Consider the following 12,481-nt stretch of genomic DNA (forward strand, 5'->3'; position numbering starts at 1 on the left):
GAAAGTAGCAGCCTGGACAAGCACGAAGTACGCATCTTGACTGTAAAAGGAGAAAAAGTCTAACCTAGCTTAGCAGAACACAGTTAACTTGGGTAATATGGATTAGCAAAGGGGAAAATACTTCATTAGCAAGAAGCTGTCCATTTGATTAGCTATGGTATTGTACTATAGGTACCATGTTCAGACTAAAGAGGAAGTTGAGGAATAAGATAGAAATTTATGAGTTTAAAAAGCCCCCTTTGTGAGCAAAAGAGGCTTGTGTACAACATGAACATGGTGGTGGAGAAATATGAATTGACTTCCCTAAGACTGGTCACACATGGACCTTTAGTTGCCTACGGCACATGGTGATGCATTCTTGCCACAAAATGGTTCCAGAACTTGCATGTTAAAAGTGTCTTGCCTGTGTGTGTGTGGGGTGGGGGGGGAGAGGATTATCAAGTGTGGTAGCTTGATGGTTCTGTAAAAGATGAGGTAGCCTAGTCTGTATGCCAACAAAATAAAGCAGGAGAAATGTAGCACTTTAAAGACTAAAAATGATTTATTCAGTGATGAGCTTTTGTGGGACAGACCCACTTAAGATTAATTTAATTTCTAATACAGACTGACATAAGTAGAGAGGACCACAAAGAAAAAAATTGCAATACAAACTGACAAATCAAGTTAGGATAGCAGGAAGGGAGTGAGAGGTGAGGGGGAGGATGTTGTTTGTCCTGTCTGAGATAATTACGAGCACCAGAGAGCAGTATTTTTGTAATGCGTGAGGTAGTTAAGTCACCCTTCTGCTTCCATGTGGCTAAATACAAAACCCATTGATGACAGTTCAGAGGTGGCAGTGTTGTGCATGGTAGTAACAGGCATATCCAGCTAATGGCTTGCTGTAGAAGTCTTCTCCCTCCATATTTCCAGCTGTCAAGACCTCCCTGGGGGTCTCATGACTCCAATGTAGTTTAGTGCACAGCTGTGCTGTTATGAAAATTGGAATATTAGGGTAATTACTGAACTGGTTCCAGTGATCTGCCACACACACACCAAAACCCACTCAGTTACTGCAGGCATGAGCCTACCCTCGGTGAAGGTAGCTCTACCTTCTCCCAATGTATTGGGGAGTGAAGAGGGTGACCTGAACTAGAGGGACAACTACTCTGTGGTTTCTGAAGATGGGAGTTCCTTGTGCAGCTAACTTCTGGGGCAAAGCTGAGGTAAATCTGAGCACTGAAGTTCAATGTATTTCTTACCCTTGCCCCCTTCGGATCATGAAACTGGCATGAGTAAGGAGAAATATTTAAGACTACCCATGCTGACTGGATGCAAGAGCTGCTTATGCAACAGTGTTTCACTGCCCTCCCCCATCTGCCTTTGAACCAACTGATTTAACCAGTGGTAATGCAGTTCTTGGAGCCATTTCTCTTGCTCAACAGTTGCTCCCTTTCTGTAAAGGCCAAGAAATAAGTGAGAAGTTGCCCTAAATCAACAGCCCCCCAATTATAATAAACTGTTTAAATTGCAGCAACCAGCTGGTTTAATACAATAGCTGCTGCTTTTCAAGGCTGAGATGGACTGTCTGTCCTTTCCCTTAGAGGGACTGCATGGAGCCTGTGTCTTCAAGCAAACCCAACAGCATTCTCTTGTTCTACCTCAAAAAATGTGAAAGCCTGAGCTCTTACAGTTCTAGCAAAGCTGCTCACGTTTCCCCTCCCCCATGCATAGTCTGCGCTGACTAGGGGCTGCTTCTTTTCAGTTTATAGGGGCACAACTGACCCCTGCACTTCTAGTGTCCTCTAGCCAGGACTTGCACTGCTTACTGCCCCCTGTAGCCCTTTTGCTTGGTCCTTGAGGCTGCAGGTGACTTTTGTTTGTGCAGCTGTTTTGTAAGTCATATTTGCAACTCAGGCCATGCCTGTGCTCTGACTTTGCCTATGTAGATTATATAGAGGGATTGTGTGTGTTAAAAGGCTTATGCAGCTTTTAGTGATGTGGCTGTGTTGCTAAAATTCATGTAGTGTAGCTTTTGTCAGCTCTTTTCCTGACAAACTACTTTCACCCCCAATGAAATATAGATGGAGGCCTAATAACCAGCCTGTCACTTAAAAAATGCCACGGTACAAGGCCAGCTGGCCAAACTGAAGTCTGAGGAAACATGATCTTTGCTGTCCAACCATATAAAGATCACTTCAGGTTGTGACTGGATGCTTAAGGAGCAATAACTGAAACAGTAGAGCAGAATGCTCTTAGGCCTCCTGCTTGCTTAGACTGTAACCAGGCAGACCAAAAAGGTGGTATAGCTGCTTGAAACCACTCTCACTAGCCCTCTTATTACAAGGCAACCAGGCTCAGGGCTTTGCTTCTGGGAGCCTCAAACCCACGTAAGTGTTAAATGTACCTCTACTATACAACTTCCTCAGCAGCACACACACATCAGAAAGCTCTTGAGTGCAACACTTGATTGTGCAACTGCTAGTGGTTTAGTGATCACTGCAGAAATGTGACACAGCACCAGTCCTCCTTACCCTTTCATGCCCTCAGCCTTGTTGGGGGGAAGATGTGAGAGGATATTTTCTTTTTGGAGAAGCACAGCAGTTTGAAGGACAGTAAGTACAAGATGCCCTTAACCCCATATTTCTAAATGAAACTGAACTGTGGCAATTAAGAACATCACACCTTTGTAAGTGGGTGTGACCCCTCTAGATGCTTTCCAGCACACTTTTTAGTCTAAGGCCTTCTATGTAACTTACCAGGTCCCAGAATTGCTTCTAGAGAAAAAAAAGTGTTAAGTGTTTAGGTGCTAGCAGTTATACCTTTCAGCCTTGCAAGCAACATCGCCATTTGCTGGGTGAGGCATCTGTCAAAGACTAATGCATGTGAAGCTTAGTTAAGATTCCCTCCCCCTTAGTGGGAATAAATACTAGGAGTATTTGGAGTAGTAGGAGATGAGGGAGAGAACCACAAGAAGTACTTAACTGTGGCACTAGTTTCACTTAATGTTTACATGGTAGACAGGAGTAATGAATGTGACTGAGCTGGCTGAAGAAAGGACTTGGAACATTTAAAAGGGATGGTATTTACACCCCCTGGCACTTAAGAACTTCAAGAATGAAGATCGTTTAGCTCTGCCATCTTCTTTTTAACAAAGGTGTGGGGCCAGGCAACTGGAGCACAGATCTGTAGCAGCACTGAGTTAAAAATATATCTGCATACACACTTAACCACTATTCAGAGATTACAAGAGTGCAAAGCTGTCAGTTTTAAGATGCATTTACAATGACCTTTGAACTGGGGCACAAAAAGGGCTAACCAAGGGTAAAGATTCTTGCTGGAGCTATTGTTAAGCATTCCTCAAACCCTTTTCAGAGTGGGGCATAAACTGTACAGCAGCACTTTGCCATCAGTGATCACTAGTGCCTATTGAAATGACCCACAGCAGCAGATTTTATTTTTATGTTTATCTCAAATATAAAAAGTCAATTCTTACATCAACCTTCAAAGAAAAATCCATGCAAGCAGTTCAAAACATTTACAACTTTAATTTCCTTCAACTTTCTGTTCTCAGAACCATGTTGATTAAACCAACTAGAGTTTTCCTTTTGATTTTCTGCACACCAGCTTGTCAGAAGGCCAACTTTGGGCAAAGTTAGTAGGCAAGTTGTTATATTTTTCACTTTAACTGCTTCTGTGCCATACACCTGATGCTCTTGTAGGTTAGAACACAAAATAAATACCTGCTTAAAAATGGGGAATAATTCAGATGGAGCTGGAGCTATTTCCAAAGATGATGCCAGATTATATCTACCCTGTTTTCCCGGACCAGGGCTGCTACAGGAAAACTAATGGTGCAAATCAGATTCCTTTTTCTGTTCACACACCCTGACAAATCCTGTTTGCACAAATAACACATCATACTAAGTCATAAGAACCACCACTAGTTTACTTTATAAACCAAACCAGAAAACCTTTTTAAGAATGTGAGGAAATTACTGGAATCAACTTGCTTCTATATTTAATTTTGACACCAGGCACCAATACAAACTTTTATCCTGCATACCCCAAGTTTTACACCATTCATTTCTGTAGAATTTAACCTAGTATTCACTTTGACTGTTACTAAGACTCAAACATACAAATGGGTATTTGCTAGAATGGTTTTCTGTAGCATACTTACAGCACTAGGTTCTGCACAGTATTGTCAGATTAGCTTTACTGTCACATACTTCTAAGTTCTGTGAACAGAAAAGCACTGGAAATCAAATTGAACAGGAGCTTCATTTTGAAAGCTGCATAGAAATTGGAGAGATCTGTACAATGAATGGCATTCAAGAATTCATGTGGCACTATTAACAGTCCAAATGTGTGCAACCAAAATATTAAAAATATTTATAGGCAATCAACTGGGTTTGTTAGCAACAGCAATTCTGTACATTTTTACAATGTTATCAAATACATAGAGAGCTACAAAATAAGATCATGCATTACCACTAATATCTTATACAAGTATGGGTTTTCTTTTAATTCCAGGAGTCAAACTGAGATAGAAGCAGTTATGAACTAGAAGCCAAGTAACTACTTGGGATTCTTGTATGTAGTTACATGGATTATGCTGTACAAAAACCAGAACGTTCTGAAAAGGTGAATATTTATGAGTTTAAACATGTTACTGATTACTGAACAAAAATGAGTGTCAATGTAGATGCCTGAAAGTTAAATGGCTCACTGTTTCAAAAAGGCAGACTAGAGCAACTTAAAATCTGGTGTTTTATTACCATTAAACCATTCTGTCATAGTACATTTATCTTTTCAAAGCACCTGACTTCAGCCCTCTAGCTGCTTTAGTTCATAAACCTCTCCAATTTTGTACGCCCTTTCATGAGTACAAGAGCTATGCATTACTCATGGTGCTCAGATCATAAGAATTAAAATGGTTTAAAAATCTCATGAACTGTTTTGAGATTTTGGCTCTCAAGTGGCTGAAGTCTCATGAAATCTGCAGTTCACAATAATTCCACCATTATGTGGTGAAGCTGAACTATACATAGACATATCTCCTCTTCCAGTTTTAGAAGTGAGCTGCAACTATAACCATAGGGCTAATGCTGATCCAGGATTTAAAAACATCCCACTTCAAAATTCAAGCAGCTTCTGTTTTGTGGCTCATGTTCAGGGCCATCTTTAATCAGTAGTACTTATGGTCTCTGCAAAAAGCAGTTTTCATGAAGTGAAACCTCTAAAACATTACTATCCATGGTCTAAATGCATTTATATATGGCACAAAGATCTCATTTTTCAGAAAGGATCACTTGTGGCACCAATATTTTCCTAAAAAAGTGTAACAGCACACAAGTTTAATTTATAGCAGCATTTTACACAATTTGTGCTAAAAAAGTAGAAGTTAACCATTTGTGTATTGAGTAACAAAATGTTTAAATTACATTTACTTTCCATTTTACACTCACTATTTACCAGTTGGACTATTTACAAAGTGTTTGAATGCTATGTAAAAGAATGAGTTTACCCAAAACAGCCTTCACCAGACAATGTTTACCCCACCCTTAGTTTTGGCTTTCTCTTTAGAAAGGAGAGGCCACTGCATTAAGATTTAGATCCTAACATTTCCAGAAGTTAATTATCTGCATGAGCTAGAGCGTTCTCTTTGTTGTAGAGGATGGTGATAGTGGTACAGTGGCAAAAACATGTTTGGGAGCCATGGCTGAGCTCAATGTCCAATCTTTTTGGTGGGCACATACAAGGAGAAAAATTGTAATTATGACAGAATGCTGTCCCAAGTTTACTCCAGTTAAGTTGTAGAAGTAGCTCTACTTTCACTCTGGAGAACACAACCAATTATTTGGACACCCCTCCCCCCAATAGTTTTGAAGTATTACAACTTTAACTGAGATACCTTATTAACGGCTATGCTGGAAAACAATTTTTGGTACCTCTATTGTACATATGAGCTCGTTCTGTTCCTCGTTCACAAAATACTGTTTCCCCATGATCACCAGTTTGCTGATGGACTAAGACCTATTCGTGTCATACCTTTATAGGTAAAATGTTCTTCCAAACACTGTACTTAATTCTTTTATACTACGGAAGCTACAAGAGACAGAACAGAAAAACTGAGATGCTAGTTCTTTGATAATTGAACAATCCTGGAAAGGACTATAAGATCACGCCATCAGCAAAATGAATACTGGAATACCAGAGGAAAGGATTATTGGAAAGAAGGGGGGGAGGGAATCATTACCATGGTTTCAGTTTACATGTACCTCTTTCTAAAGTTAAGAATTTCTTGCAAGTTTGGCTAGGTACAACAAAAAGCTGCTTAGAACAGCTTTTGGAATTGCAGAGACGGACCATCAAGTCTCTTTTCAGAATCTTTGCCAGAGCTGTCAACTACATTTTGTATGTTATGACTCCATAAGTCAAGGTAACAGCAAGGAAAAATGTTGCTTGATATTTGAATCCTTTGCTGTGACTGGCTGGACGTAGTTAGTGCTTTATTGTAGTCATGTGTAGATATCTGCTGAATAGCATATTCAGTTTTCTGGACCATGGTAGCATGTTGGAGGTCTTCTAGCACTTTAACTGTACATTCTGAGTAGAAGTTTAAGAGAAACATTACTATTTGTTCAAGAAGTTTCCTGCTTTTAAGGATTATTACTTGACTAAAAAAAGTTTAAACTAAAACCTGGAGTAGGTTTTACTTAACCCAGGTGTTTGTATTATTTTAGCAGATGTGTAAATTTACATACCAATAGGGATTTTTTTTTAAACGGCCAGTTAAGGCATCTTAAAAAATTCCTTATATGGCTTAAATTTGCTGCAATACTATTTTACAATGTTAAAAGGAGAAAAGTCAGTGTCTGAATGTTATGAAATATTCATAACATTTTGCTGAGGGCTGATACTCAAAAGATGGCTACATGTGAACAAAAACATTCCTCCCCTCCCCTGCCTTGTGATGGCACATGAGTGAGAAGGTAATCCACATTTTTATCTTACAGTAGAGGGCAACCCAGAAGTCTGTGCAGAAGTGACATATAAGGAATTGTTATCAGGAAGATTTGGGACCACAGAATTTCCATTGGTCGGGGAGCAGCCCAGTTTCAGTTTTTCCAGGTATTCCGCATGAACAGGCTTATGACACTGAAGAACCTTGATAGCATCTTCTACTTTAAACCATTCTCTTTTCCTTCCTGAATGAGTAATTTATATCAAAGAAAAATATGTTACGAACAAATTTCAATAACAGTTTAACTACAACAGTCAATTCAAAAAACTCCAGGTCCAGAAACTTAAAGTGCGAAACAAAAACCACAAACTGGCATGCAACACAGAGGTAACAGCTGAGTGGCAGAGGACTAGAGCTCTCTCTGTCTCTCCTTCTTTGGTGCATAGAGTCCTAAAAGGTTTGTTTTCCTGTGTTTCTTTACACTGGAAATTAATGTTGCGTCTGCTCTGGTAGACTGACAACTAGAGAATCGGGAAGTGAAATCAAGAGAAAGCTGGGCAACAGAAAAGTTTGACTGACAACTTTTCTTGTTCATTGAAACTAAACAGATGCTAACAAAATAGTATTTTAGATATGGAGTCTCTTTCCTAGAAGTCCTACTCTTTCTCCATCTGCGATCTATCAGTTACCACAGAATCCATGCTCTTTAAAATGTCTGATCCTACGGGCTGGGAAGAGAAACAGAAATTCATGGTTGACTTCTTTATGGGCCACAGCATGTTTACACAAGCTCCACCAGAATAACTTCATTAGACACTTATTGAAAGTGGTGCCTTTTTCTGAACTAGCATAATCCACTCTGAGTAAATGTTCATGCCTGAAGTTCTTTTGGATTAGCTATTACACTTTAAACATACCAGAGGGAAAGTGTGCATCATCATCTGCCCTCTTCAAGCTGATGTAACTTCAGACATTTGGCACAAGGTAGATTAGTAACAGTACTCCAGGCTCGAGAAATTGAGCAGAAAAAAAAATCAGGCAACTCCTAAGGAGTACCTTCAGCCAATGAGAGCAGAGCAGCCTGGAAGTTTGCTCAAGCAACCCCTTTAAGTTACTAAAAAGCTCTAAAACCTTTTATCTCAGCTCATAAGACATCAATGAAGCTATCTAAAGTAGAACTGTTAAGAAGCATATCCTTTAAGGGAATATTTTAATAATATTTGAATCGGTTATCTTATTCCATTTGGTTTTTCAAATATATTGAAAGAAGCAGTAGTCTACTTCTTTACCAGTCATATCTGAAGATATTTTTTACATACCAGACCAGAAGCCTAATCCTTTTGCACCAAAATTGCAAAATGTTTGCCTCTGTATCCTGAAGTTAATGTATTCCTCAGTGTAAACCTCAATGTAACTGTAGCCTTAATGTTTAGGTAAAGCCCCAGGGAAGGCAGACTAACTTGTTTCTGATATCTGTAACTTACTAAATTTAGCAAAGTTGTGTGTTACGTTTAAAAACAGCTGTTGAACAAGACTGACTTTCAGTTTTTCTGATACTATGGCCAATCAGCCCCCCGCTGCAGCCTTATATGACAACCTCAGGACCATACAAGTAGTATATGTATTGTGTGGATGTGGCCCACGTATCACAGAAAGATGCATATGCAAAACACTATGGTAAATTAGTTGAGAGCCACTGGACTAAACACTCTATGCATCTGAACACAGCCAGCTTTAGCCAGTAAACATAAACTCTTAACCTTAGGCAGATGTTATCATCATTATTTAGAAAGTCAGGGATAGGTTGCAGGCAATAAACAAAAAATCATGGAAGTCAGTGACATAGTCATGACTTTTACTAAAAATAATGGGGGGAGGGAGGGTGGGGCACATGTGTTTGAATAGAGTCCAAGCCCCAATGAGTGAGTGGGGCAAATGACTCCAGGTGCACCACTGTTGGCTGAGAGCTCTGGCCCCACTGCCCTGGGGCTGAAGCAGAAATTATAAATAGAAAAGTCTCTGAAAGTTATGGAGTCTGTGACCTAATCCTATCCTTACTGGCAAGGCTTTAGTACTAAGGACATGATGAAGTACAAGTTTAACTAAAGCTAGTTAAAGTTTTTCATTAAAGTTTGATAATGGCCTTTTCAAAGCAATTTTTCATTATTTTCTTATGGAAACCAAGACATCCTTTTGTTATCTGGAAACAAAAACGGGACATTTTTCAACAAAAAGCAAAGTCTGCTAATTTTTTCACCATGGGAGTACCTATTTCCTGAACAGTTTTAATTATGACTAGACAACGGGAAGTTCCAGTTAGATCTAGAAAAGTTAATTTATCTCATCTTATTGCTTTACAATGCCTACGTTATTCATTTTGTTACTCCAACACTGTATTTGAAAGTCAAGTTTTTTACAGCTGAGGAAACATCATTTACAATTGATTCAGTTTTACCACGGATTAAAAGAAGAATCCACTGTTGCAGGTTCCAGAAAATACAATATTCTTCATAACTGAAGTTAGCACTTAGCAAGGATAAAACAAATGAAATGAACTTACCTATATTAACTGAATCCTCCCAGTCTTCCAATATTTCAGTCACTGTGAGAACATAAACGTAAGTCCTATGCTTCCGGTCTTGGTTCTGCTTAAATGTTAGAAATACAAATTTTAATTTACAATAATTTTATGACAAATTATTTTTAAAGACCTACACTTGTAAACAATTTAAGACCATGAATTTAAACATTAAAGTGTTCAATGCACTGGACAACAAAACTAACTTGCTTCTGACTATTTGTTATGTAATTCTTCAAGTCTTACTAAAGCAGTTCTAAAACAAGCATATTCAAAACTTCTATTTTCCTACCCAACAGGAAAGCCACCCTAGTACAGAACAGAATCAAAATTGAAAACAAACAGCTGCAGATGCTATGATGTGAAAACTGGATTATATGCATTTAGTTAACTCACAAACACCTAAACTTAGGAGAGATTTCAGGGTCATCATGATCATCAAGGGCTGACCACACATACAATGCATGCTATAGAATTTCACTTAGCACAAGTGAAATGAACAAAGGAACATACTCTAGATCAGTTAGCAAGACAATGCTTCAATAATTAATATTCAGTGTAGATCAGCCAATAGTAGGAAGTGCTATATGGGGGTACTATAGAAGAGAATGTCTCTTTTATCTTGGAGGTCTGACTGGTTAGCAGTCCCTAAAATCATATTAGAAAGCACCACTCATCCTTCCCTAGTCCCCTAACAACTTACAGTAACAGATAAATCATGGACAATATCAAACTCCTTAATGAAGCTGCTCTTTGGGGAGTTCCAAAGCCAGTTTTAACAAAGTAGAACAGAGAAACAGATTGAGGCTCATTTTTATTCCAGTAACCATTTAACTCAGTTTGTAGTGACATAGGAGACTTAGGGCTTATTAACACAAGATATTACTGGATGGCAAGTCAAGGTATAAATCTATAGATTGGCAAGCAGTATTATCTCATGTAGACATGCCCTAAGTGTGCACATGTAGGCTGCTTGAAATAAATTAAATGCTTTGTTCCAGTTACTAAATAAAAGCTCTAAGAAGGTTATTGGTCAACATCACTGTCATAAGTTTCTAAAACACTGTTAGGGCTGCCATGTGATAAGCAAGTAGTACCCCATACTTAGATCCACACTTAATTCTTCTACACAGAGACAGCTATGGACAAACATCTAAACAGTTTGTACACGGAAACTAAAAAAGGGTCAAAATGTCCATTTAGCCATAACAATTCCAGAGGACTGTCTCCAATGGAGTCAACTGAGTCTTCACAGTGTAGGCATCTTTACTGCTTTGCCACTGAAGCCCAGCATGCCTGCCCCAAAACAGCCTAAGCAACAATACAGTTACGTGGCTTAACTCCTAGCTTTAACCTCGCCTCCTAATAGAGGTTGTACTTCATGCCTGGGTCCTTACCTTCTAGCTTTGGCTTAAAGATGAGACATTACAAAATGCCTCTAATTTAGACAGTTAAGTGTACTACCTGGTAAGGAACTCCATCCAACATGCCCTAAAACTTAAGTTAGTTACCTAGGTCAGTGAAGCTAATTAGGGCATGGCCATGCCTCCAACTGAAGAGCCTGATAAGGGCTGAGTAATGTGATGGATGCACCAGTGTTGACTGAACCAGTCTAGTGGAGATGCGCAAGTTGATGGCAGAGTGGCCTTCTGTAGACTTCAGTACACCACCTTAACAGTCAGAAGCTAAGTCAAGAGAGCATCTCCTGCTGACATAGCTTGGTGCCTACACTATGGTAGGCTAATGTAAATTACATTGCTCAGGAGGTTTTTTTCACAACTCTGATTGAACTAATTTATAATGACTTAAGCAGCAGCACAGACCAGGTCTAAGAGTCCTACAGTGTTAAATGAGGCCTAGAAGAAATGGAAGGGCTATACTGTGAAATAATCTGAGCAATAAAGAAGAAACCAAAGAATGGAGGCACCCAAAATCATGAGTGCTCTCAGTTGAGAGTGAGAGAGAGGGGGAGGGGTGTATGGGAGGTCTGCTCCAAATCTGACCTTCATGAGGGTATGCCACAAATCCTATTTGAGTAATTTTTGTACCACAATAATAGTTTGTTTAGATAAACTTTATATAAATTTAGTAATAAAAAAAACAGCATGCCAGATTCCACAGATCTACCCATTAGGGATTTCATGCATGTCTAGTTTCTCTCTCAAATATTTGGATACTATGACGACACTTGAATGAACAGTGGCTGAACTTTCATTTTATTGGTTTCTGGAAATCTACAGAGAGAGTATCGTCACTGCCTCTCTCCATGTGACCTGGGCCAATCCATCTGTTCCACAGTATCTTCCTCAAGAAGTAAGAATTTATTATGCTGTTATAGAGGTCAGAGAAACAAGGTGGATGAGGTAATGCCTTTCACTTGGCCAACTTCTGTTCATGGGATTTGACAGGGGACGTGGAAGAGGTATTTTAAATATGGGAGGTAGATTTTTGCCATTTCCAATGATGGACATGTGTCCTTAGGTCAGGGGTTGGCAACCAAAATAGCAAGAAGAGTCATTTTTTCCAGTTGGGTAAAAAAACTCAGTTATTCAAGAGCTGCAATGCATGTGAATACAAGACTGTCCTTAATAAATAGCATCAAACTGTACTTTTTGTAACTCCTCTTTTAAGAACAGTGCACACACAATGATTTGAAATGAGATACATATGACTGCAGGACGTTTTCAAACTTCTTACATATTATATTTCATCACACTTTTTCTGTGTGTTTGTATCACTATCTTCCTGACTTTTTTACTCCTGAACCATGGCTCTCTAGAGAATTCTGGTGGGAGTTCTCCAAAGTTTCAAGATCACATATCATTTGCTAGTTAGGTACGAGTTGTTCATTTTAGGGCGTTTAGACATTCACCATTTATCAAAAATAATCAGGAGGTTTTTTTGTTTTTGTTTTTTTTTTTTAAACTTTGCATTTATAGCATCAGGAGTCACAAAGA

At 39.0% G+C, this 12,481-nt stretch overlaps 1 protein-coding gene across 2 annotated transcripts in view; it reads right to left on the bottom strand.

Moving 5' to 3' along the window:
* Nucleotides 1-3,411: 3,411 nt before the first annotated feature.
* NUDT4 (nudix hydrolase 4) overlaps nt 3,412-12,481 on the bottom strand; it is a 58,095-nt gene continuing 49,025 nt past the window's right edge. Inside the window, exons 4-5 of one of the 2 annotated variants that reach the window (XM_075011936.1) lie at nt 9,507-9,594; nt 3,412-7,190 (exon numbers count right to left, since the gene is read on the bottom strand). In XM_075011936.1, coding sequence (XP_074868037.1) covers nt 6,988-7,190; nt 9,507-9,594 — 291 coding nt within the window. In that variant the 3' untranslated portion in view covers nt 3,412-6,987. The remainder of the gene's footprint in view (nt 7,191-9,506; nt 9,595-12,481) is intronic. The other variant, XM_075011945.1, reaches the window with a different exon arrangement.

Source organism: Carettochelys insculpta, chromosome 1 (genome assembly GCF_033958435.1).
Source record: "Carettochelys insculpta isolate YL-2023 chromosome 1, ASM3395843v1, whole genome shotgun sequence".
Lineage (NCBI taxonomy): Eukaryota > Metazoa > Chordata > Testudines > Carettochelyidae > Carettochelys > Carettochelys insculpta.